Source organism: Pelobates fuscus, chromosome 9, assembly GCF_036172605.1.
Source record: "Pelobates fuscus isolate aPelFus1 chromosome 9, aPelFus1.pri, whole genome shotgun sequence".
Lineage (NCBI taxonomy): Eukaryota > Metazoa > Chordata > Amphibia > Anura > Pelobatidae > Pelobates > Pelobates fuscus.
This window is the reverse complement of record NC_086325.1, coordinates 67,890,991-67,918,541: the sequence shown is the minus strand read 5'-3', so window position 1 is coordinate 67,918,541 and position 27,551 is coordinate 67,890,991. Positions and strand designations below refer to the sequence as shown.

The following is a 27,551-nucleotide window of genomic DNA, read 5'->3' as shown; positions in this document are numbered from 1 at the left end:
TGATTCAGAGGAGAACTGGGTAACTGTGGTCAGATGAGACCAAAATCGAGCTCTTTGGCATCAATTCAAATCGTCCTGTTTGGAGGGGGAGGAATGCTGCCTATCACCCCAAGAACACCATCCCAACCGTCAAACATAGAGGTGGAAACATTATGCTTTGAGGTGCTTCTCTGCTAAGGGGCCAGGACAACTGCACCGCATCAAACGGACAATGGACGGGGCCATGTACCGTCAAATCTTTGGTGAGAACCTCCTTCCCTCAGCCAGGGCATTGAAAATAGGTTGTGGATTGGTATTCAAGCATGACAATGACCCAAAACACACAGCCAATGCAAGAAAGGAATGACTCAAGAAGAAGCACATTAAGGTCCTGGAGTGGCCTAGTCAGTCTCCAGACCTTAATCCCATAGAAAATTTGTGGATGGAGCCGAAGGTTCGAGTTGCCAAATGTCAGCCTCGAAACCTTAATAACTTAGAGAGGATCTGCAAAGAAGAGTGGGACAAAATCCCTCATGAGATGTGTGCAAACCTGGTGGCCAACGACAAGAAACGTCTGACCTCTGTGATTGCCAACAAGGGTTTTGCCACCAAGTACTAAGTCGAAAAGGTCAAATACTTATTTCACTCATTGACATGCAAATCAATTTATAACTTTTTTGACATGCGTTTTTTTTTATTTTTGTTGTTGTTGTTATTCTGTCTCTCACTGTTCAAATACACCTACCATTAAAATTATAGACTGATCATTTCTTTGTCAGTGGGCAAACGTTCAAAATCAGCAGGGGATCAAATACATTTTTCCCTCACTGTAGATAAGCAAAGAAAGCTATTCTAAAGTCCTAACCAGGAGAAGGTATATTTGGACAGAATATACAAGATTTGTGTATTCACTAAATGATGGGTTGTAAAAGGAGTGGTGATTAAGTCAGTTGTTATAAATCACATAAAACTGAAGATATATAATGGTGGCAAAATATAATCAAGTAGATACAAATTAGCTCTGCAAGGTAAATGTAAGAATGTAGTCCACAATGTATCAGCTTCGTAATATGCAGTATGGGAACTTCTGCTATGGAAAAAGCCAGAAAACATGCTGCATCAGCTGTATTACTATAGTATTAGACTATGTCCGAAAATTAAAATAATTACTAATACATAAATAATATAATAACTTGAGGATTGTGTATCATCTAAAAAAAAGTGCTATTAGAAGTTGGTTTCAGAGTCAGATGAATACTCACAGGTGATGCATATAAGTGGAGCACATCGCATGGAATAAACTTCTATCCTCATAGATGTTCCCTCTGTACTTTCTCCTAGTAGCTGGCTTCAGAGAAGGATAGGGGTCTTGGGAAGGTGTTCGATGCTAGCTGTTGTTCGCGTGTGTTCTAGACACGTGCAATTTGTTTCAGTCCAAATTTAAATTCGGAGGAATTTTGGTAATTCGGACATTCAGATGCTTCCGAATGTCCGAATTGCCGATTGTCCAAATTGCTGAATTTCCGAAGTGCCGAATTTTGGAAGTTCTGAAGTGCTTCGGGTTTCTGAAATGTGGCAAAACAGGAGCGGGAGGGAAAATTAAGGGAATAATGACAGGAATCTAACCCTACCCCTAACCTAACCCCAACCCTAACCCTACCCCTAACACTAACCCCAAACCTGTCACGTCTAAACATTTGATATGAAGGAACACAACTGCAGATTTCTTATAGTTGAATATTTATTATAAAAAGTAAAAGGTATTGACTTTAATTCCAATTTACAGGTACTGTAGCTTTAAGTAATAAACGATAACTAAAGTCCACAATTATATGCACTGTAGCTTTAAGTAGTAAACAATAACTGAAGTCCACAATTATAGGCACTATAGCTTTAAGTAGTAAACGATAACTGAAGTCCACAATTATATGCACTGTAGCTTTAAGTAGTAAACGATAACTGAAGTCCACAATTATATGCACTGTAGCTTTAAGTAGTAAACGATGACTGAAGCAGATAGAGTCCTTTAGAAGTAGTAATTAATTAGGTGATAAGAAGTTACATTAGCTGTTCCATAACTTTAACTGAAGCAAGACTGATGCAGATAACTGAGATGCAGTATGAGTTGAAGTTAGCTGTAACGGGGTTGGTTTTACCGTAGGACTTTGGAGACAGGTAATAACAGCTTTTAGATGTAATGCTTATCACATTGGTTTTACTTAGCTTCCGGCACATAGAACACTGGTTCCCGAGATCTCCTCAGAGGCGGATGAAGAGTGTTTAAGCTTTAGTCGTGGATGAGGAGAGGTGAAGGGAACTTTGCAGAGTCTTTCAGTCCGGTCCGGTAGCAGAGGCTTTCACAACGAAGTTGTACCGGTTGTTAGGTACGGAACGTAGTTTAATAATCCAGCGTCGATCAGCTGGTGCGGTCAGATTAAATAGGGAGACCGTGTCATAAAGAGGTGTGGCTAAGCTCCGTGGAACCAGGAAGTAAGGGGATATCATAATTAAGGCATGACAAAACCTAACCCTACCCGTTACCCTAAATAGTGGAACTAAAATCGGACACTGAAACTCCCGAACACCGATGAACTTGCACGAACGCCTGCTCTTTCCCCACACGTCAGAAGAGCGCCATTCGGTAGGTTTGCTTGTATGATTTTTTTTCTTAAATGATTTACAGGTGGTCTTCAATTAACAACCTACCTGTTTTTCGACGGCTTGCGCTTATGACCAGCTCTCTAGCATGGGGATTCAAGGGATTCCCCACGTTAGAGAGCTGGTCTATGTTCAGGGAAGCTTCCCCGAACATAGATTTCATGGATTCCCTGCGCTAGTAAGCTAATCTATGTTTGGTCAAGTTCCCCGAACATAGACCAGCTCTCTTGCGTATGCTTGCAAGTGCATCCTTACTCAGCGACCAATTCGATTTACGACAGAGTCGTAAGAACGGAACCCTATCGGTAAGTGAAGACAGCCTGTATTTCGAAGTTAACTTTTGTTTTACCAACTGCTACTTCTGTGAACAGCAGGAAAATTAGGAAAAGCAGCAGTTGGACAGATAACAGTAGCAACTAACTAAAATCATTACGTTTTACTAAATGTAATAAACATTTAAAAAATGAGAAGTGCCTCCTCTAGAGCAGATTATGCTCATATATGGTGGTCATGTCCGAATATATTTTAACTATGGCAAAAGGTAGCAAAATTCTGTAAGGAAGAAATAGAGGTGGATCTAGATTGTACTTGTAGTTCTATGATACTACATCTTGGATGGCCCATAATTCCAAAGGATAAAAAATAAATAATTATTCATATCCTTATAGAAACTAAAGCTACTCTTGCAAGATACTGGAAGAGTCCAGACTCCCCGTCTTGGGAGATGATAAAACATCAGGTGCTGAATAATTGTAAAATGGAGATAGGGATATTGAGACAAGATAATTATTTTATCCACGAATCGAACCATGGCAGAAATGGATTACAAAGTTAGGAAGAAGAAATGAGACCTAGCATACATCATGGTCTATATGCCTGGGAAACGTAGTTGGGGTGGTGGTACCTGTGTGCAAACTTTCAAGTAGGTTATAGTTAAAGTGAACCTGATTGGCAGAGAGAGTGAATGTTAATCCTTCTTTTCAGGTTCCCATTAGTAGTACACGATGAACTCTCAGCAAAATGTAGTGTTTTTTTGTTTTTTTGTCTTGTGTAAATGTATATATGATTTAGTTTTATGTGTAAAAGGAAAAAGGAGAAAGAGAAAGGGGAAAAAGAAAGGGAAGAGGAAAGGAAAAGGGGAGAGAAAAGTAGGGGGAAAAGAAAAACAAAAGGAAGGCAGGAAAACTTACTAAAGAGCATAATTACACAAAGACAGGGATAGGATAAAGTAAAGATTGATTATATGCACTTAATTTTTTTCTCTCCCTTTTGTCAAAATAACTGTTGAAATATAATAGACTGTAATGTTTTTATATTTACCTCATGTCTTTTTCTATTTTATTTTTTCTCTTGTAATATTGTATGTGAATACTTTTTTTTTTTTTAAAAGAAAAAAAATGTTCAATAAAGATTAAATATACAAAAAAATAAAAAACGAGAAGTGAAAATTTGAGGACAGTTGTCCTTTAACAACCACAAATTTCTAATAAACTTAAACCAACCATACCATAAACCCAATCTTTAACGTCTTCTTGCTTAGAATGTCTGCAACAACTGATAATGATCACCACAAAATTCTCTTAAACTCTGACTATGTGACAGGGTCTCCTTTAAGGAACACTAGAGACACCAAAACAACTTTAGCTTAATGTGTATTGATCATGCCTCTGACGTCTCTCTGCTCAGCTCTTCCATTTAGGAGTTAAATCACTTTTGTTTCTGTTTATGCACCTTCCCTGGATGTGACTGACACCGCCTGCATGAAAAAAATGGCTTCATTACAATCAGATGTTAACTTACTTTAGATTGTTTTATCTCCTGTTCTGTAAATGGAATCACATACAGGCTCCTGCAAAGGCCAAGCAAGCTATTTACAGTGCATGAGATGAGAAATGCTAAATTAAACAGAATTTAAATTTAAAGTGTAAACATTAGATCTCACTTTACAGGACATGTTTAGGAAGGCTGTTAACGTTCCTTGCAGGGAGGTGTGACTAGGACTACAAAAACAAAAAATGTTAACTCCTAAATGGCAGAGAGCTGAGCAGTATGATTGCATGGGCATAATCTATACACCAAAATTAATTCATTAAGCTAAAGTTGTTTTGGTAACTACTTAAATCTTGATACATTGATAATATAGAAACTGAAATTATTGCTGTTGTATTGAGCCTGATGATGGTGTATTGCTTTCCTCTTTGTAGGTAATGCAAAAACTGCTGTGAGAAATTTCAACTGTGTTTGGTACAATAGTAAGTACATCAATTGCACATGGTTACCTGGAGAGAAAGCACCTCCCAAAGTCAACTACACTTTACATTACTGGTTAGTATAAAGTTAATTCCTCTCAGTTCTAAGATGTGATAAGTGAAGTATATAAATGAAGCCATTATGCAGTATTGAAATGTAAGTGATGCCATGGTACAACTTCATGTGAACTATCTTAGTAGAGTTTGTGTTTTTACCTTAATTTTAAAAACAAGGTAACATGGCAGTTGACATGGAAATGCCCACTTCTAAATGGCCATAGTCCGAAGTTGTCAAATGGTGGGAAAGCATGTCTTATCCTTTTTTTTTTTTTTTTCAAGAAATCTGGATGAATTCAATTCCTTCCAAGCAACATTCACATGTTTCATGCAACTCTAAATTGTAGGAGATTGTATTTTGGTTTATGCAGTGGTTTTCGTGCATTTGTCTACCATGATAAGTCGGCAGTGGGAATCTATTTTTTTTTTAATCTACATAATTTAAGAAATATAAGAAACCTGTGTAAAGTGCGCAGAATAAATAGTAGTTGCACTTTTCACAGATTTTCAACAACACTGAAAAACCAAATAACTCTAAATACCACTTTGCACCCAAAAACTATTCAATCAACTTTTTTCTACATATTCTAAGGCTAGTCAGGCTGATTGTGTTGTTAAAGGCACTCTAAGAGCTAAAACTAACACCCCTTATATTTCTTGTGCAATTTTATATAATCGTATTGCTTTCTGTGCTTCTTCAAACTAGAAACTCTTAGGCTGCTAGTCTGTCATTTATTGTGGTACTAAGTCTCCCCATATACCTTTTATTCCAATTCGTGTGAATGCTTCCCTTCCATTAATTAAGGTGCTAGTGGGATGAACAGTTACCCTAACACTAATTACCCAAAGCTAAAGAAGAAGGTCTCCATCGATTTCTATTAAAAAAAATACGCCTTCACTAGATTTTAGAAAAAATAAAATACCCAAGATAAAATAATGTTTTTAATAATTGATTTATTCAAGCCTTGCAAACTGATTACCTAGAGTTATACTCTTCTGACCGTTTAATCAGGCTTCTAAAATAAAAAGTAAATGTGAAATTTTCAGAAGTAAACATCATAATTAAAGCTAATGTTGAGTGATATCCTAAAAAAATGAAGTTAAGTTAATAAAATGTAAATCATTTCAAAAACAAAAAAATAGTAAGGGCCCTGTGTAAAATGATGATGCCAGTGAAGTCTTTTGGATATCAAGAATAGTCTGAAGGCCACTAGAGGTACGATTTAGTTCAAATGAAAACATTGCGATTTTTCTGGTGTTTTGAAATCTTTTACACTGTTAGACGAAAGAGGAAGCATTTATGCATCAAAACCACAAGATCAAGATGCAGTGGCTTTGATATTTAAAGGGCCGTTTAACTGCTTTCATTCTCTAAAATGTAATCTTAGAAACCTATAACAGTAAATCAAACCACAGAAATTGCTGTTTAGATGAAACTGTTTATTACGTTTGTGGAGATTAAATGATAAAAAAAAGCCTTTCAATGTTAAATTGCTATTATTAAGCAATTTATTATATGTTTTTTTTCCATATGTTTCAGGGTGAAAAGTGAGAGTTCTAACATGGAACTAAAAGTACCTCATTCTAGACTGTAAGTAACGTGGAAATTATATAAAAGGATAGAATGATAATATATATCGATGTGGGTCGGGGAGTGTATCTAAAAATATATATATATATATATATACATATTTATATATATATATATTTAACCCCTTTAGTACTGAATACATTTGTATTAAATTAATAAATGACTGAGGTATTCGTATGTTAGTGGATGAATCCATTTTTTTATTTTTGTTATGCATTTGTTCTGCTGTAATTTCAAAGTGAATTCAATGTGAATTCCAAACCGAAGGTAAAAAAAAAAGCTCAGCTTTTTTATTTGGTAATGAACCCCATAAGTGTGAATCCAAGAATAACGTGAAAAAATAAATTGGAATAATGAAACACAAACATTTTTTTCACAGTTGTGCTCACACTTTGACACAATAGCATCTATAGAAAAATCCCTTGATTTTACAAATACCTCGTCTAGGATTCCAAATATTTTCTTCAGTTATAGGTGAGATAGTACAAAAGAGAGAATTACAGTTATAAACGTACAACATTGTAAAATGTGGTATGCTATAACAGAAAAAAAAAGAATTTGCACAAAAGTTCACATAATCTAGACTATTTGAGAAGTAACTAGCTGCATTTTGGTACAGTTTATGTCAAATACTGTAACATTTTTATATTACCAATTAGATATGTGCATTCAGCTTTGAAGCTACAAAGAATATTTAGTTTTTTTTGGTTATTTAGTCAGGAAAAGAAAGGAAAAGCATTGTTCTCCGAATGTCAGAATGACTGAATGTCTCAATGACCGAATGTCGGTCAAACAACATTTGATTATTTAGTTAATATTGTGAACGACATGACTGCTGACTACCCCAGGAATACCCCCACCCTTCGCCCAGTAACACACATCAGACCTTGTTATATTGGGTAAGGGCAACGGCCACAGCTTTATTGATACTTTATGCCAGCAAGTATTCAGCAATGTTGGCTGTTGGGGTGGTTCACCAACAAACAGGTCTATCCCGTTTAAACCATGAGACCGGAGCAGCCTGCCTCCGCCATCAGCTCCCTGCAGGCTGCGACTCCCCAAGCCTCCTCGGCACCTTCTTCCGCTTATGACTGCACTGGCCAGGACTCCCGCATGCTGTGACAAAACAAGAAGAGACAGAAAACCAAAGCACACACCAAAAACGACCAACAATTATTATTGCTAAACCCTAAGGAGGGAGGGAAAGTCAGGATCCCTGCACTTTTTCCAAGCTGACTGGTAAGTCCCCGCCCATCTGTCCCTTATATATCTGTACGGTCCCATATTGTGATATTGTATCCATGTTGTCCCATCCCCTTTTCTCTGCATCAGTCATGTCCCCCCTTCCTTATCAGTCCAGGGAGGGTCTTGAAATTCAGCCAATCACAGTCCAGCAAACACAAGGTCTGGTGAGCGTGTTTTCTTACCAATCCTGTGATCACAATCACAGACCAATCATCATGCAGTGCTATTTTGAGACTGAGTGTTTTTGCGTTTGATTGATTGAATGTTTTATTAGCCAATCAGTGTCATGTTCCTACCGAATGAGACCAGTGTTGAACTTGTACCGAGTACTGCCTGACTAGCTCTTATTTTCTGTTGAGAGTGAGTCAGTATAAGCTGAATAACAGTGTAGCACTGTTGGCTTGTTGGACTGCAGTCTTTTAGCTTGCTACCTAGTTTCTGGAGCTAGTGACAGAACAGACTAGTCCAACAGAGATAATAAAACTTAACCACTGGAGATTTTATCTGCATTCTCCTTTTCTGAACTGATTAAACTGACCTGTGTAAAGCAGATTACTTTTTAACTGGTTTTCAGGGACATGAATTAACAGTGACCAGTGAACTAACTGCATTGTGTTGAGTTAGATGTTGGATTGAATTGTGTTCCTTTCTGACAGCGTTTAGTCTTTTTCTTCTAGTCTAAGAGAAATTGAGCTGGTTAATAAAAACTGATTACAGAGAGGACTCATTTTTTCCAATAGTTTAATTAGTTTAACTATGTTTTCAGAGTACAAGGAAGGTGCTGGTAGTGTCCCACATCAGTCCAGAGTAGGGGATCTGCAGTTTATTAGCTGTTATTCAGGAACTGCTATGTTCACAGCTGCAGGGTTAAAACTAGGGGACCTGGCACCCAGATCACTTAATTGAGCTGAAGTGGTCTGGGTGCCTGTAGTGGTCCTTTAAAAATGAAAAAAATCTGTAAAAAGTAAAATAAATTTATGACCGGGGAAAGAGAAACTATAGGACAGATAGTGGCAGCACTTAAGCCTTTCAAGGTTGCCAAAGACAATTTAAGTCAAGCCACAGCAAGCCTTGAGCAGGTGATTCCATTATTCGTGTTCTAAATAGCAACATGGAACCAGTCATAGAGAGTCAAGAGATTGAAACTGGAGAGAGGTTCATTCAGACATGGCAGTTTTTATTATTATTATTTTTTTATATTTGTTTCTATTTTTTTTTTTTTATTGAAAGAGGAATTGAAAGGTTAAATGCATGAAATGATCAACACCACTCCAGTGTTAATGCTGGCTACCATTTGTGAACCAGGAATAAAGGCTGATAGAGCTGTCAGAAGTAATACCGTGCCTATATAGAAAGACAGACTAGTTAATAAAGTGCATGAGATGCAGAAAAAGGTATGATGATGGAATATCAGCAGCAGGTGACAATAGGAGAAACAACAATTCAAATAAATTGTGAAATTCCTTGTAGCAGTGCAGCTCTGAGCAGCAGACATCCTCCTCCTCAGCCGATGTCTATGATCGTGGAGCTAAAGAGAGTGGAGCAGCAACCATTTGGGTCAAGGTTCTTACTAGAGCCATGGAGGGGAGGAATGGGTGGAGCCACATGATCATCCCAGAGTACCACCTCTGAAGAGGTGAAAGCATATCTGTTAGAACCTACTTTGTCTCCAATTACAGAGCCTCTTACGTACTGGGAACTAAAAAGTCAGGTCTGACGAGGGCTTAGTTTGTTTGCGCAACAATTGCTGCCACAGTTGTCACTGGCAACATCATCAATCCCCAGTGGTCAAAGCTCTCACCAGATTTAGTTAAGAATTTTATTTTTTTTTTTAAATCAACCTATCCAAGATTTGCTATCCATGTCTACCAGATAATGCAGATTGATTGTAGCGGAACCATTAGCCCACTTTTTTCATTCCTTTTTTGTTTTAGGAGTGCGTTGGCCACTTTCCTGGGCTCACGTCCAAAACAGTCAGTTGTTGCTAGCATGAGTTAAAATATCCCCCTTTAGGGCTTGTTGGTACTGGGGTAGGGCTGCATTACTTCACCCTGTAGAGCACTGGAGAGTTTCATTAGCATTTTGCAGGGACCTAATAAAAAATGGCTCAATTTTTTGACAGTCTGCCACCTCTCTACCTAGGCTCACATTCAAATGCAGCTGCTTAAACGGACTCTGGCTGAGTATACCCCCTCCCTTGCCACTTGCCTATATTTATATTTATTATCTTTTCTTCCTTGTGCGGAATCTCAAAACCTGGGTGCAGCCATTTTGCTCTCCTCTGTCCATGATATCTGCTGTGTGCTCTTTTGTGGCATGATTTTACTGATGGATTTTGGGTAACCTTGATTGGTAACTGAAATTGAACCTTGCTTTAAGCTCCACCCATTGCCAGCTTTTGTCAACTTTGCTCCTAAACATACGTCCCTACTTCACCTTATGTGTTTTATGAAAAATAGCGCTTTAAAAAAAAAAAAAAAATGAAAATAAAAATAAAATTAGATTCCGACACTGACAGAGACGTTTTAATTCTTAGCTGGTGCTGAAATGGCTGATAGCTAGGAAAAGACAATTATAGTAAATGTTTGTTATTTTTAAATCTGTTTTCAATTCTAACTATTTGGATTTGAATTTGTTATAGGTTTGAAGAGTTCTTAGACACGGCACAGACTTGCAGCCAGTATACCTATGAGAATGGGGTTCCTGTAGGATGCCATTTTGAATTTACCAATGAAATAGAAGAACTTCAATTTGTGGTTGCAGACGTAATTAATAAACACGTTGAGCCCTTCTACTCATGGATGAAACCTTTTTCTAAATGTATGTTTTATTCAATGCAATAACATTATATATTTAGCAAATACCAATGTAGACTTGATTTGATGTATGTGATACACAGTTGAGGTTGTAGCTGACCCTCCATTTATTTGAGATCATGTAGGACTGGAAAAGGAAAGAACTTGTGAACCTCCACCATTCCTGGTTTCTCCATAGATTTCAGCGATAATACAGTGCAAATATTTAAAGGGCCTTCTATATATCTAATATAGCTCTTTTATAACGTCCTATTAAAAGCATTGCAACAGCTATACTCACATACAAGTGAGCTCCCTGTTGTACATTTAGTTATGGAAAAAGTATAATTTAAAACAACTTGTGCAAGATAATCACATCTGACTGAGACTAGGGTACAACTTTAAATTGATTGCAATGAGACAGTTATACGTGTATCTTTAAATGGTTTATGAAGGACGTATAGCTGTACATGTGACTCCAATCATCTCATAGTTTAATTGTCAATTTATTTTTATTTATTTTTTTATGCCAAAAAAGTTTTATTGAAAAGAAAATATGAATGATTTTTGCATGATGTTCTATAAAGCCTTAGGTGCTTTGAAGGTCTAAATGTCCTAAATGGTCTAAATTTTTTTAAATAATTGCTGTAACAAAGCAGCCTTTTTACATTTCAAGATAGACACTATTTAAATGATATTGTTTCAAAACAGGACAGTTCTAAACTTTAGCTATTAGAGTGTTAAAAACTGTCTGTTGACATTATTATTTTTTAAAGTGTGCCTCTCATGCCAAATGTTGATTGTTATTATTTGAACAAGCTTTTAGTTTCATTCAATTGAATTGATAACACAGTGCTTTCAAATAACACAGATTTAAAAAAAAACAAAAAAAAACGAAGTTCAATAGTGTTGCCTCCCCCACCTGTTATTCAATTTGTAACATACACCACTTTGCAATTACAATAGTTAGTTAATTGATATGAGAAGGTAGCTTTCAGTGTTGGCTCTCCTACTTGCCTTTGCAGAGTACTGTAGTTGCTTTGATTAATCCTTGTTGGTTGCTAGTCTACAAGACTCTTATAACTTGGCATAGAATGTAGGTACAAAGTGAAAGAATAGCTCTGTCCCTGTAAAGTACTGGCTAGGGATGCATGAACAAGTGATTTAACGGCTAAATGGCAGAGAATTGAGCAGTGAGACTGCATGACTACTTCATTAAGCTAAAGTTGTTTTCGTGCTTACATTTAGAGTAGCCATTTAAGCATCGCTCTCTTTACTGATATTACAATATTTCCCAGTATGCATTTGACCCCTAATTGGTTTGTTTTTATGTTTTGTAACGCATTTGAAAAATCTGGTCTTGACTTTTAGTGAACACTCCCCTAAGAGTTGACAAATCCAAGTGCACGTTTTTCAAAAGTGTAATAAATTTGTGGGTGCAATTATTTACTGTCATAGAATAATATATTATACGAGTTTAAACCATTCTTTTACTGTTTCCTTCTTCTAGTGCAGTTCCCTCCACCAATCATCAAAATATCAAGACATGATAAAGGGGAGGTATATGTCAGCTGGAATGTATCAGGTCAACCATCAAGAAAATTACCATATCAGTATCAATTATATATTTTTAATTTAAATAATGAAAAAGCACTGCCTACGGTAAGCAAACGTTTTACATTGCAAACTAATTAAATGACCACTCCAAGTATCATTTTACCTGTGCCATGCACTAGTGTCCCTTTTACTCATTCTATTAGTAATAGATCCAAATATTTAGAAAAATAAATCACAACTACTAAGAACTGTCATAGCTTTCTGTAAAAGAGACCATCATGCAGCATTGGTAATGATTCTTCTTGCTTGTTAACCTGATTCATTCTTATCTTTTCATAAATGAACATAAGCTTTTTAACAGTCCGCTTGTAGGTGGAAATGGTTGAAAGCTATATTTAGCGTGTTTTACTAGAGGCCAAGATCGGAGAACAAAACAGAAAAATTAGAGGAGGAAATAAAATAGCCTTTTCCCTAAGCCTTTTGTAAGTGTTCCCAAACACACACACACACAGATACACAGAGCTTGTTAATTACTGAAATGTTATTTAAACAGTTACTCCATCCACCATGGCCACTTTAGTGATTTGAAGTGGTCATGGTGGTAGGAGTCTGTATGAGCAGCGTTTCTGCTTAAAACATGGCACATACAGAGAAGTCTGCACTTGTGTTCAGGACTGTCAAATGTCAATTCTGTACAAAAAAAATATGTCCGTTGTCAGCGCGACTCACTGGAAATGGACATATTGAGCTTTTCCCTTGCGAGTAGTGCCCTTTTTTCCCCTCCCTTCCTTTGTTGAGCAGTCTCTGTTGATGTTCCTCAAGCCACAGTGAGCAGAAAAATGTCCATCTTGATTGTCTTCTAAACTTTTGGCAAACTTTTAGAATGTGCAAATAAGTAAACAGTCTATGTTCAAGACCCCCATTGCACATAGAAAAAGCTAAATAGAGAGTTCTTTAGGATGCTATGTTAATTATTATTTTGCTTTTATGAGACTGATGGATTCATCTCTGACAATGCCAGCATGACCAACTAAGGATGCTATATCGCATAGATAGAACATGCCTTTTTATTTGTTATCTGGACCACCAGATGTTTAAACGGCAATTGGATAAAAACTTGCAAAACCATAAAGTACAGGGATAGCATTTATTTGTTTTACATTCTTTATTATATGTGTGCATAGTTGAACATACAAGTTAGTTAATACATTTTAGCAATAAAATGCTATAGTAGAAAACAGCATGTTGTATAATAATAAAAGTAGGTATAAATGCTGAGTAGTAGGCTATAACAACAAGTGAGATTAACCACTGAAACTCGACTCCGTGTAATGGTGGAGTGTCATGTAAGGTATACATAAAAATAAAACAGGAAAAAATTAAAGGGTCTAGCAAGCAGTAACACAAAAAATAAGCATCTACAATGAATAGTGAGGGAGCCCCATTGTTGATCTAAGGAGATATTCTGGGGTCAAGAAGGAATTTTTCCTAGTTTGTTGCAAAATTGACTAGGTTTTTTGTCTTCTTTTGGATCAACAGCAAATACAAATGTGTGGAAGGTTCTTTTTAGCTATGTAACTATGTAATTAATCTTAATATTTAAACTGAACCTGTCATGACAGATATAGTTTGCCATTTTCTAACCTTCTGGCTTGACTCATCTTATACAATTGAGTGTTTGTTCCATTAATATTATTAAAAGTTAATATTTTAATTTATTTCCATTAGCCGATCTCTTGCTGATAGCATCACTCATGTTTTCAGTGTGTGTTACATTTGCTGTAAGACACCCCTCTCCTGTACCAACTTGCTTCCCATAGCAGGTTGAAAGACTCCAATACTTTATTTGTACTTTGTGTCAAAAAAACATGTATCTGTTCTCTCTGTCCATTCTCAAGTTGCCTACCAAAATATTGTTTGATAAATTATTCTGTCTCTTTCTCTCCTCTCTCCTGCTGCACTCACAAAGTGCCTTCCCCTCCTCCCTACTTCCCCTTACAGACTTTGCTATAACTTATACTGACTTTAAGTAGGAGAGACATATACAGGAGGGTTTCAATGATAACAGACTTGCAGCGTACACAATGTAGTGATCAAATATATACTCTATCATTTACGAATTAAGTTGTATTTGTCATGACAGGAACCCTTTACCCAGGAAAATGAGATGAACAGCAAGCAAATCGAAAATATAGATCCTGATGCCAAATACACAGTAAAATTGAGAACTAGATATGACACTGAATACCCCTGGAGTGAGTGGAGTGAGGAAAAAAATATTTTAGGTAAAACAGAAAACATGTTATTAATCTCCAGACTGCATTTTAAGAAAACAGTTATTACTGTGGCATTGTGTAAAATATTTTAAAACATGTTTGTTTTTATAATGACCAATACGGTTACTTCTCTAAAATGTACACCACTGTTCAATTTCCATGCACATTTTCAATATGCATTGAAAATCACCTTTAACCTTTTCATGTAATGCTATTTTTTCTATTAAATTTATATTAGAGATTTAGCAAATTACATCACAATCCAGTTCAGACAAAATCTGGCCAAACAGAGCAAATGAGGTGGAGAAATATAAACATTGTTTCATTTCTTCTTCTATGCTTTTTTTTAGCTGTGTTAAAAAGGACAGAGCTTAAAGTGGCACTGTCATGGCTGAATCCAGTTTTTTGTTTTTTTTAACCCCACTCCCGACTCCACTACATCTAAATTTCCCCCTAGTCACCCCCAAATGCCCCTAAGCCCCCGATATTACCTCTTTTTAAATCTTTGGTTGTGCCCGGACCTAGGTCCTGGGCGCCACCATCTTTGTGTGGGTAGATGAAGTCCCTGTGGGACACGTTATCTGCCCACACTAGATAGACGTTATCTGCCCACACTAGATAGCGCTGTGAAATTCTTGCGCATGCCCAGTTAAAGCATTCAAATGAGAATTTAATGCATTAATTTGTCAGAAATTACTATTGTCCTCCCTCTCTGGCCCCCACCCATGATCGGCAGGTGGGGGCCCTAAATGAAAATGGGGGGGACCTATTGAGCGACGGGTGAGGGCTAAGTGTAAAAATAACCCCACCCTATGACTAGGGATCCCCATGCCCCTAGTCACCCCCCCCAACCAAAATAAAATTAAATGAATCCCTACCTATCCGCCTCACCCTAAAAATAGTACCGTGAGAAGTCTTCTTTTTTCTAAAACCTTATTTTTTCAGCCCCCAAAAAAAGCCAAATAAAAAAACATAATACCAGTCGAACTTATCAAATAAAAAAACAAAAACGTAGCGCAAAAACAAATCAGCCAGAAAAATAAAACCCCAACGCTAAAAATTAATCCATCTTCACCTGGAAAGGGAACAGCGCAGATTGAGCTCCGCGGGGGGGGGGGGGGGAAGGCTCATGTAGGGCCTCCACCCTAATAGCCCCCACTCATGCGGCACAGGTGGGCCTCGGGAGGGGGGATACAAGGGTTTTTTGTTTTTTGTTTTTTTTTAAAGATCACTTTTTACTAGCGGCATAGCGAGTTGGGGCAGAATTTACTAATACTAAGTAATTTTAACTTAGTATTAGTAAATTTGGCTGAAAGACCAATTTAGGTCTCTCAGCCTTTTGGTAGACAGCTCCCTGATACCGTGGGAATTAGGGAGCTATCTACTAAGCGGGTGCAAGATGCAGCCACAGCACGAATAGGATCGGAGTTTCATTCATTCGAATGAAATTCCGATCCGAACAAAGTCCCGAATTGCGTCCTAACACGAATGGAGAAACTGTTCTCATTCTGTTAGGACGAAATTCGGTAGTTTCGCTGGTGTTCTGTCTAAATGACCGGACATTCAGGAATACTGACAGGAAGCATCTCGAGATCACGGAGGAAAGGTGAGAATTGTGGGAAAATTGGAAACGGAGCACACTTTGTTCCTCCGCTGGTCAAAGCTGGTCAAGTGTAGGTAACCTCCATAAGAGAAATAGTCCCTACTTTTGTCTTAAGGTTTAAAGAAATCTAGAGCAGACAGGAAGAAATGAAGAACAGATCCCGAGAGAGGAAGAGAAGAGGAATAGATTGGGGAAAGGTAAGTTCGCCATGACAGTGCCGCTTTAAAACAATGATTGACAGGGAGCTAAAATGGAGGAGCTTAGTTATGATGAGCTGTGGGCCTCTACATCTGATTTTTTTTTCATGCTTTACAAATACATATTTGTCAAATGTAGGAACAAGTAAACCTATTTTTAAAAGAAATTGAAGTTCCCCTTTAAATGCAGAAGTGGCTACATGACAATATATATTCTGTTTAGTAATATATGTTAAACATCATGTGAACAAGAACAGTCTGAATTCTGATTAATCCCTTAAAGTTATTAGAATATGTCCCAATCTCAGTGTGCTGTAAGGCAGGAGGACAGCAGGTGTAGGTTTAAGGCAGTGGACCTGTGACATGAATTACTGAGCTAAAATCCTCTCGTGCCATCAAGGGCACCTGCTGTTAAACCCGCTAGGCTAAGACATCTAATTGCTCTAAGCATTGCTCCAAATAGTAAAGGGGTCCTAAACGTGCTATTTTCATGATCTAGAAATAGCACTTGTTACCATGCTTTTTATTAATTAACTTAGCATTTATTATGTTTTCTTCATCACCTTTACTATTTGGTATATGCTTAGAGCAATTAGGTGCCCTTGAAGGCATGGGAGGATTTTAGCTCAGTACTAGCGAGTGCCTGTCAGTTTCTCACTTTGGTATTATATGACAGCAGTGTCCTGTTTACCTGAGACCAACAGCTACCACTATCCCGTTCATCGTAAGGTTCTATTTAACCCTCAGTGTCCACACATTAGTGTCTGGCTACATTTATCCCAGACACTATCTGAGGAAGAATCTCAGTAAGCACTCCGTTCACCTGTTATCGAGTGTTCTTAGATTTATCTGGTATCTCTACACAGTAGATTTTTAGGTTTATTATTTTATCCTAATAAGACACTCTAGGAGTATAGTGCGATTTATATTTCTGATTATCAAGCAATCAGCACAGCTCCACAGTATTCTACTATTCCGGTATTCGTTGGGTTTATATTTAACTATCACCGTCCCAATACTTAGTAACTTTTTATTGCTGCTCTATATACTATTTGAGAAAGTTGCTCTGAGTTACTTATATTAGTTACACTCAGAGATCGATTTTGGTATTTCTGGGGACATCTATTCTCATGTCTAATGCCTAGCTTGCTTTACAGCTAAACCCTGCTATATAGCCATATTTATACCAGTCCATTAGTATTACTCCTTGTGACACTATCTCTATATATACCACTAGGGCCAGCCTATCAGAGATACTTTGATCTGCGATATATATTCTTAGAACTCTTAGTGTTTTGGGTATAATTCTAGATAGTGTTACCTGTTTAACACCTATCACTTTGTTCACCTTTTGTACACGAGCACACACTTTTGTATTATTGTATCTTAGTACTAATACATTATTTATTATTTTTTGCTAATATTTAGCTCCTAGTCTGTCTAGCAGTACCTTGTGGGTATATGGTACCCACTTCTAGTATCCTGTTTATCCCAGTCCCTTTCTGGTACAATTCCCTTGTTTTCCAGGCTCAGCGCTATGTTTTAACTGTACAACTTGTGGTAAAAAAAAAATCTTGTTTTTATGTTTGTGAGCTCTCACGATTATATTGACTCTTATAGGGTTTTAAGTATGGTTGCTATAGGGTCGGGGTAAGGTTGGTATAGGATTAGCATTAACTACCAAACATATTTAGATCCTACACATATTAGACACTTGACTGTTTGTAGAGTAAAGAAAATGGCCAATTGTACTATACAGATAAATTATCACATGTGAAATGAGAATAGGGGCATAGGAGAGAATGAGGCTGAAAGCTTCCAGTTAAATTCAAGCGATTAAGTACAGATTTCTAGGCTTAGGTTATTACTAATTAAGTGTTACTCCAGCGCATATATACTATTTTATTTATTTATTTATTTAATTTTTAAATAGTACACACTGCACATTGCACATCATCATCTTGACACTTACCACTATGACCACTTTAAAAAGCAGAAGTGGTCATGGTGGTTGGAGTAACCCTTTAAGCTAACAGAAGTAAGCTGTGTAACCAGGAGACCCGTATTCTATGTTTATAACATGAACATCTCTGTATCTCTTTTTATTAGGGAAACCCAACTCTTGGACCAGAAATATCATCTTAGCTACTGTAATCCCCATCTCTGTGACCATCTTCACAGTCATTGCTGTTATTTATATGAAAAGGTAAATCATTTATTTGTAAAAATAGAAAAAACGAATCTTGGGACTTCTTTGTGTAGATTAATACATGGATGAACTTTTCAAACTCCAGTTTGGGATTTATTGAAATAATGTATTTTTTTTATAATCTTTATTGATAAAGTTGTGTTTTTCATACAAGTTATTATATAAGGTAAGAAGATAGAAGCAGAGAATCTGCAAATATCCATAATCACATTAGAACAGGTAATGAAACTTGTCAAGAGTCACAAAGAGCGTTTCAAAGTAACAAACGCACATAAAATAACTGTGTTCGTTGTTGTTACTGTGCTGGGAGAGGCAGCATCTATCTATTTAATGTGTATAGTGTGCAAATATGACATTTGTTAAATATAAAATGTAATTTATGTATTCATGTTTGTTTTGTTTTTTGTATATCACAGATTTTTTCTATGCATTTTTCCTCCAATACCTCATCCTGGAAAAATATTTGAAAAATCTTTCAGCAACCAAAACAACTTACAGGTAAATATTGTTATTACTGTGGACGGGGCGATAAGCTAAAGATATAAGTCTGGTAGTGTAAGTTCTTTGTAGTGTACCAAAAAACTATATAGTAATGTTCATGGAAAAGGACCCCCCATAGTAAGTTAGAAAAATCTTAAACGTGGGAATGGGGTGGAATTACCCAGTGTCACGGCTCCCCGTTCTTCTGCCGGCGTGGTCGTACATAAACTAAGCGGCCACACCAACAGAGATGTTGTATACTTAACTTTCTTCCTTAACCTCCTTCCGTTCCTGTCCCCAGCGAGTACGACATTCCTAGAGATGCCGGCCGCTGCGGTTCCGGTTTTAATAGGAAACTCACCTTCGCCCACATCAAAGATGACGCCAACGTGCGTGCGACGTCACTTCATAGACGCGCACGCACGTTTTGGGGTCAGAGGCCAGAAACAACCAATTACAGCCACAAGAGGGGTATTTAAACCCAAATTACCTTTTGGTCCCCCCCCCCCCCGTGACATCACAATGCCCCACCCATATGACCTGCCATGTTAACTAACGCTATTGCTGCAGTGCCGCCGTGTTTACATGAAAAGGCCTGCAGGGACAGGCTACAGACCGCAGAACCACTACATTAAGCTGCAGTGGTTCTGGGGACTATAGTGTTTCTTTAATGTGAGGTAAATTAGAGATAAGTGCCACAATTAATATACTAGATTGCCTACTTACAACCAGATGAGGATGATGATGGGCTCTAACTGCAGTCTGGCTCCACTGGTCTGGTGTAGAACAGGATCTATGGAGGCTGTTTGTAACTGTGGTCACAAAAATCAATGTTCTGGGAGAACGGGAAGCAGCTCCATTTTTTGGTGCCCTTTACACAGCTCAAGGTCTGAGTCCCAGGGTCCACCAATGAGTTTGTTCACAGGGGGTGGAGTGTGTAGGGGATGTCCCGATTTGTGTGTAAGGAATGCATTGTGTGAATTTGTGTTTGTATGTGTAAGGGCTGCAAGGTGTGTTTCTGTGTATGTAAGGGATGAAGTGTGTGAGTCTGTAAGGGGTGCTTTGAGTGTGTGTAAGGGGTACATTGAGTGTGTGTAAGGAATGCATTGTGTGTTTCTGTGTGTGTAAGGGATTCATTGTGTGTAAAGGTTGCATTGCGTGTGTGTGTGTGTGTGTGTAATGCATTGTGTGTTTTTCTGTGTGCAAGGGGTGCATTGTCTTTGTGTGTAAGGGGTGCATTGTGTGTGATTGTGTGTGTGATGAATGTCAATCTCTCCCCCCTCCCTTGTCACTCTCTTCTCCCCCCTCCCTTGTTACTCTCATTCCCCCTCCCTCCCCTGTCACTCCCCCCTCCCTCCCCTGTCACTCCCCCCTCCTGAAGGGAATGGTTATACTCAACAGAACAAACACAATAAGCTGTTGTTGTTCTGGTAACTATAGTGTCCCTTTAAAGTTTGCTTCTCTTGTTTTAGATAAGCTTTCCTGACAAACTGTTACTCAATAAAGTGGCTGTCGCTAACATTAGCAAGTAGCAGTTGTTCCCCAGTTGCAAAATGTCACCACAAGCAACTCAGAATTATTAGATTAACAGTTGTCATAGAGTGTAATGTCGCTAATATTTACTGGCTGCTAAAACCTGATGAGTACACTCACATGCTCTGCTCTCTCTATTAATATATATATATAGTTCCAAAATAGAAATGGCTGCTCTCCGGTCTTAAAAATAAAGTTTTATTTAAAAAAGTTTAAAAAGACGACCTGAGAGCAGGCATTTCTATTTTAAAACTGTATCATTTGGAGCCCTGGTAATTGCGTTCGGCAGTGAAGAGGTTAAAGCGTGAGTGCAGGGGATTTTTGTATTTTTATATATATATATATATATATATATATATAATGCAGGGTTCAATGAGACCCCAATATTACTTACTAGATGTTTAACAAGAGATCTTCTACCCCTTTCTTCATCCCAAAGGCTGCAGGATGAAGGGTATTTTAACTGGGGAACATTCATGCCCTGTAGAGTTTTCCCTCTCTGGGGTTTATCTCACCACAGTCTTGTTCATCGATCCCAGTCATATTACCCGTTTTTGTTTCTCTAGACAGTGCCAGCCCTGCACTCTGCTATCAATCAGTAGGTGTCAGTGTGTCAGAGTCTGGTATTCAAGGCCAGGAGTTATGTTTATCACCAGTCAGTAACAGAGGTATGGCACAAAGAAGGGTGCTAGAAAAATGTTGTGGTACAAATACTTCTTATAGAAGAGGCTGCTTTAGAGGCAATTCAGATATAGATAAATATATAGATATATATATATATATATATATATATATATATATATATACAGGCAAATATCAAACTTCATACACTGCTTAGGGACTTTGCAAACATATAGAAAACCATCTCAACATGTATTTATAGGTATACATATACAAAGTGGTAGAACTAAAGAAGATAGCAATTTGTTGGACCCACCAACCGCCTTAGGATGACCACAAACACACATTTAGATACACATTGACACATATTCAGACACACAGAATTACACACATTCAGATACACAGGATGACACACAGATACACAATGACACAAATACAGAAACACAGATACACATACAGACACACAAACAGACACACATGTACATTTGTTAGACACCCTCCTTTTTCCTTTAGGATTCTGGAGGATGGTTTTCGTGGGGTCCAGTCGGCTGCCTGAAGTTATTGGGAGTCAGAGTCTCTACCGATCCGCGCTCCCTCCTCTCTTCCTCTAATGCACAGCTGTGTGTTAGCTGGGAGGAAAATACAGTCTGTCACTTCCTCCCAGCGCTGACATCATTAGAAGGGCCCAGTGGTGCTATTAAAGGGCCGCAACGCAGACTGGGCCCATGAGGACATATTGGCTTCGGGTGGCCTTTGCTGAATCGGCCACCTAATGGGCCCCCTCAGAGTGCAGGCCCCGGCAGTATTTTTTTTTATACATATACTGTATCTGTAAAATATATATATACTGTATCTGTAAATTGAATGTGTGTGTGTGTGTGAGCAAACCCTGTGTGCTTTAGAATGTGAGCGCGTCCCCTGCCTTTACTCAATGCTCTGGGAATGTACTTGTATGCTAGAGTTTCCATTGCTAAGTGATAGATTATAGTACAGGGAAATGACTCATTGAGAGATCAGTAATATTTACTATGAAAGATTGTTTTTTGTAAGTATCATTAGTAGGCAATAGTGTCTGGATTTCTACTGATACCTCATATAGAAAAATTATAATTGTGAAAAAAAATTGCCATTGTACTATTAAAGCTAAATTGTTTCTGAGGGGTTAACTGCTGTTTCATAAACTCTGACAGAAAATGTTTAAATCTAGCCACACACGATTTCCTGTTCCATGCAGTGACTTGTATTGTTCCTTATCATCTATTCAGATACATTTTGGCATCTTTATCACTTGCTTGTTGCTTGACTGGTTTCCCAGCTTCATTTCCCCCCCTCCCCCCCCCCCCCCCAAAAAAAAAACAATTATAATGATTTGAACTTTGTGTACGTCTTTGTACACTTTGTTTTGTTTTTTTATGCTGCACTTTCTTCTTTAGAAATATGCAATGGAATTTCCCAAAGGAATGGCTAATATCCTTAGCGCTCTGAGGAGGAATCTTGTATTTAACATTTGTTTACAGTAAACACTTAATCAAAATGGAAAATGTGATGCTGCTCTCCTCTAGGAAACTGTCTTTTGGACCGATTTCTAATTTAATTTGTTTTTAAATTACTTCAAACTTTGCTCCGGAAACTGGCATTTAGAGAAGGAGTTGGGTAAATGGGTTATAATTAAAGAACAACATTCCCGGCAGCCACTTTCCTGAGGCAGCAGCTCATGTCACACCTTCATCCTCTTTGTCTTGTGCTTAGCTCTATTACAGTCTGATGAGGTTCTAATGCAAAGATCTCTGATATCGGAAGGACATGTTTCCTACTCTGCCAGTAGAACACTAATTATAGATGTGGTGGGTATAAATCTGATCAGAAATTACCTCTGTTCCCAAAGCTAAAATACTTCCAATCCTCCCCCAAATGTATTTACTTTAAGGATTTTCTGAAAATGGCATTGCCAACAGTTTTCCCTTTGATCATAAAGGGGAAATGTATTCACTAGGGATGTCCCGAACGGTTCGCTGGCGAATAGTTCCTGGCGAACATAGCGTGTTCGCGTTCGCCACGGACGGCGAACATATGCGATGTTCGGTCCGCCCCCTATTTTTTTTTGTGGTCTTTCAGCCAAATTCACTAATATTTAGTAAAAATTACTTAGTGTTAGTAAATTGTGCCCCTACTCGCAATACTGCGAGTAGGGGCATGTCTATTAAACAGTGAGCAGCCTGTGGCTGCTCACTGTTAAAAAAAAAAAAAAAAGGGTCCCCCCACCCTGAGCGGGTGGGGACCCTAAAGTAAAAAAAGGGGTGGGTAGGGGCCCTAAATACCAATAAGGGGGGACCTATTGTCCCCTGAGCGGCAGGTGGGGGCCCTAAATACCAATAGGGGGGACCTATTGTCCTCCCCCCCAGCCCCGACCCCTGAGCGGCGGGTGGGGGCCCTAAATACCAATAGGGGGGACCTATTGTCCTCCCCACGGCCCCCACCCCTGAGCAGCGGGTGGGGGCCCTAAATACCAATGGGGGGGACCTATTGTCCTCCCCCCCGGCACCCACCCCTGAGCGGTGGGTGGGGGCACTAAATACCAATGGGGGGACCTATTGTCCTCCCCCCCGGCCCCCACCCCTGAGCGGCGGGTGGGGGCACTAAATACCAGTAGGGGGGGACCTATTATCCTCCCCCCCGGCCCCCACCCATGAGTGGCGGGTGGGGGCCCTAAATACCAATAGGGGGGAGTAATTGACTCATAACTCTCTGATTGGTTACTTAATCCACCAATCAGAGTGTTATGAGTCAAATTACACAGCGTGGGAAAATTCCGAAGAACTTTCCCACGCTGTGTAAAATGACACAGAGCACTGGCTTAAACCAACCAATCAGAGTGTTCTAAGCCTAATTGCAGGGCGTGGTGAGGCTTTATAAGCCTTGACCCGCCCTGCGGAGCTCAGTACGCGGCGTGCCCTCGAAGGGTGAAGAAGAATTAATTTTTTTTGCGCTCGTTTTTTTCTTTTTTTTTTTTAATGGAAAGTTCATTTTTATTTATTTACAGGTTTTTAGCTTTATTGACTCCCCCCTCATTATTTTTAGGGTTAGGGGGTAGGTAGGGGGACCATTTTTTTGGGGGGGGGGGTGACTAGGGGTTTGGGGACCCCTAGTCACCTGGTGGGGACATATTTTTTTAAGGGGTGGGGGCCGGGGGGGAGGACATTAGGTCCCCCCTAGTGGTATTTAGGGCCCCCACCTGCCGCTCATGGGTGGGGGCCGGGGGGTGGACAATAGGTCCCCCCACTGTTGGTATTTAGGGCCCCCACCCGCCGCTCAGGGGTGGGGGCCAGGAGGGGAGGAAAATAGGTGTCCCCCGCTGTTGGTATTTAGAGCCCCCACCCGCCGCTCATGGGTGGGGGCCGGGGAGGAGGACATTAGGTCCCCCCCCTGTTGGTGTTTAGGGCCCCCACCCGCCGCTCAGGGTTGGGGGCCAGAGGGAGGACAATAGTTCACCCCTATTGGTATTTAGGGCCCCCACCCGCCGCTCAGTGGTGGGGGCTGGGAGGGAGGACATTAGGTCCACCCCTATTGGTATTTAGGTCCCCCACCCACCGCTCAGGGGTGGGGGCCGGGGGGGAGGACATTAGGTCCCCCCTAGTGGTATTTAGGGCCCCCACCTGCCGCTCATGGGTGGGGGCCGGGGGGTGGACAATAGGTCCCCCCACTGTTGGTATTTAGGGCCCCCACCCGCCGCTCAGGGGTGGGGGCCGGGAGGGGAGGAAAATAGGTGTCCCCCGCTGTTGGTATTTAGAGCCCCCACCCGCCGCTCATGGGTGGGGGCCGGGGAGGAGGACATTAGGTCCCCCCCCTGTTGGTGTTTAGGGCCCCCACCCGCCGCTCAGGGTTGGGGGCCAGAGGGAGGACAATAGTTCACCCCTATTGGTATTTAGGGCCCCCACCCGCCGCTCAGTGGTGGGGGCTGGGAGGGAGGACATTAGGTCCACCCCTATTGGTATTTAGGTCCCCCACCCCCCGCTCAGGGGTGGGGGACAGGGGGAGGACATTAGGTCCCCTCCCCTTATTCTTGTTTATGGCCCCCACCCACCGCTCAGGTGGGTGGGGGCCCATCACTATTGTGGCCAGAAAGAGTCCCTGTGGGTTTTAAAATTTGCCTGCCTATTGAAGTCTATGGCGGTTCGCCGGGTTCGCCCGTTCGCGAACATTTGCGTAAGTTCGCGTTCGCCATTCGCGAACGGCAAATTTCATGTTCGTGACATCACTAGTATTCACCAAAAAGCACATTTACGGTAACTTGAGAATTGTCAGACAGCCACTAAAAGAACTTCTTCATGAAGGCTTTCCATAATTGAGTCTTCATGTTCAGCTTCATCAAACACTGTAAATGCCTCTCATGGTGAATGTAATGCTTCGCTATGAGAAGCTTCCAATCGCAACATATGCATCCTAGGGGCCCCAGTGCTTCTTCGTTACACAGTAGTTGGCTCACAATCATTTTGAAAGTAGCGCTCAATAATAATATGTGCAGGAATAACTTAACTTTATATATTTAATTATAACATTAGGGGGAATTAACGGAGCACTCTATCTATTAATATCACTATATTATTTTAATGACAAACACAAAATTCATGGATTTAATTTATTAATGTTTTGATTTTTTATTATTATTATCTGTTCCCCACAGCAATTCATGCAATACAATATTATAAAAGAAAATGAAGATGTTTGTTCTGTTATTCTGGCAGAGTCTCCTTTGAGCTCATCCAGCTCCTCCACTTGCTCCTCTTCTGTAGAGTGAAATTTACATTCTTCTTTGAACAAAGCATAATGCGTGCACCTCCAGAAGAAGAAATGCCTAATTTGAGAAAGCACATAAAACTGCTCAATGCCTAGTGCTATTAAGATTGATCACACATTGCTCGGTGAACAAGAAACAGTCCAAGCAGTTGTATCTGAATGATGTCTTCCTTCATTACTATATGGTTTTTTTTTGCAGAGCCAAAGATCAACTTATTTCCTTAGTTACAACGTGTTTTCAAGTTTTTAGGAACATAACAGTTCCTCCTCGTTACATTTCTTTATTTCTTTGGAGGGGTTTTGAATGACTATAAACACAGAAAAAAAAACTGATAAGATTCAGCTCAACCTTTGATTAACTTAAGAAACGGAAAATGACCTGTGACTATATAACAATGGCTTCAATGTGAAATCTATCCCAAGGACATTATAGGAGATTTACAAAATGTTCCTGTTCTGAAAACTAGTCCAAAGTTCAAAAAGTGAGGCAGTCACAATATAAACCGATGGAATAAGCAGATGAAAATGGAATAAGCAAGAATATTTCTGATTACGCCACTTTTATAACTTTACACCAATTTACGGAGTACAACACTTTGATACATCTCCCCCACTGAGTCGGACGTAATACAACTTTTTAAATCTTTTAAATATAAAACTGTGTGTGAATTTCACCTACCAAGACATTCCAATGAGCTACAGAAGACCATTTGAGTCACATCTTTCCAACCAATGAATGCCTGATACACTTGCTGAGACAAGTGAGGTTTTCTCTCTCGAGTTAGTAATTGGCTGAGGTTGGTGAGGCACCACAATTCTTGACTAAGCACGTGTCGGTCATATGCAAGTATTGGGATTTGTGTACATTACATTATATGTATAGTGGGTTGTTTGTTGTTTTTATAGTGGACATTTGTTGTTTGAAGGTATCATTTTTTTCAACAATTTTTATTTTTATACTTTTGTATTATGGAACAGTACAGTATTAACATGGGGTAGAGACTTCAAAGGGCTAACAAGGGTTAGAAAAGGGAGTTGGAAAGCAAAGTTCGTAAGTAAGAAACATCCCCTTAACATTGTATACAGGTGGGTCAGGGATGGATGGGGTGGTTAGGATAGGGAGGGTCAATGAAGGAGGCAGCCAAACTCTAATTATCTCTAAAGATGATTTAGGTGGAATTAACTAATTGGGCAGGATTGGCTGGTATGGTCTGGTTTGGGCATTGGGTATGACAATCTAACCAAGGCATCTATGCAGGAGTAACAATTTCAAAGAGGCCTGGAGGGATCAGATTGATTTTTATTTTACTAGTTTTATGGGGTTGACGTAGTTTGACATTATATTCATTAGTGTCCATATTAAGTAACACCCAACTGTCCCTATTTAGGAAAGAGAGTCCTTTTTCTTTTACCCAAATCCCTCTGATCCTCTTTTATAATGTCCCTCTTTTCTAGGCAATTTATACTGTTTTTTTTTTTTTTGGGGGGGGGGGGGTTTTGGTGATCTTTCTTTTATTATGGCAGAAGATTCACAATTTACAGAATAGTAGGCAAATGGCATATACAACAACTTATAACAAATGATACTCCTAAGCGAGGCAGCCACTTTTTTATAATAGGAACACATGTTATCAGGTTAGATATTCATGAATGGAGTAAAGTTTAGATGCGAAGAACATGGCCTGACAGGCTAGGTATGCATGAGTA

General features: G+C 39.2%; 1 protein-coding gene across 1 annotated transcript in view; it reads left to right on the top strand.

Moving 5' to 3' along the window:
* Nucleotides 1-27,320, top strand: part of IL13RA1 (interleukin 13 receptor subunit alpha 1) — a 55,698-nt gene extending 28,378 nt beyond the window's left edge. Inside the window, exons 4-11 of the mRNA XM_063432046.1 lie at nt 4,842-4,962; nt 6,484-6,534; nt 10,421-10,599; nt 12,085-12,236; nt 14,275-14,416; nt 18,317-18,413; nt 18,833-18,914; nt 25,732-27,320. Coding sequence (XP_063288116.1) covers nt 4,842-4,962; nt 6,484-6,534; nt 10,421-10,599; nt 12,085-12,236; nt 14,275-14,416; nt 18,317-18,413; nt 18,833-18,914; nt 25,732-25,845 — 938 coding nt within the window. The 3' untranslated portion in view covers nt 25,846-27,320. The remainder of the gene's footprint in view (nt 1-4,841; nt 4,963-6,483; nt 6,535-10,420; nt 10,600-12,084; nt 12,237-14,274; nt 14,417-18,316; nt 18,414-18,832; nt 18,915-25,731) is intronic.
* Nucleotides 27,321-27,551: the final 231 nt, after the last annotated feature.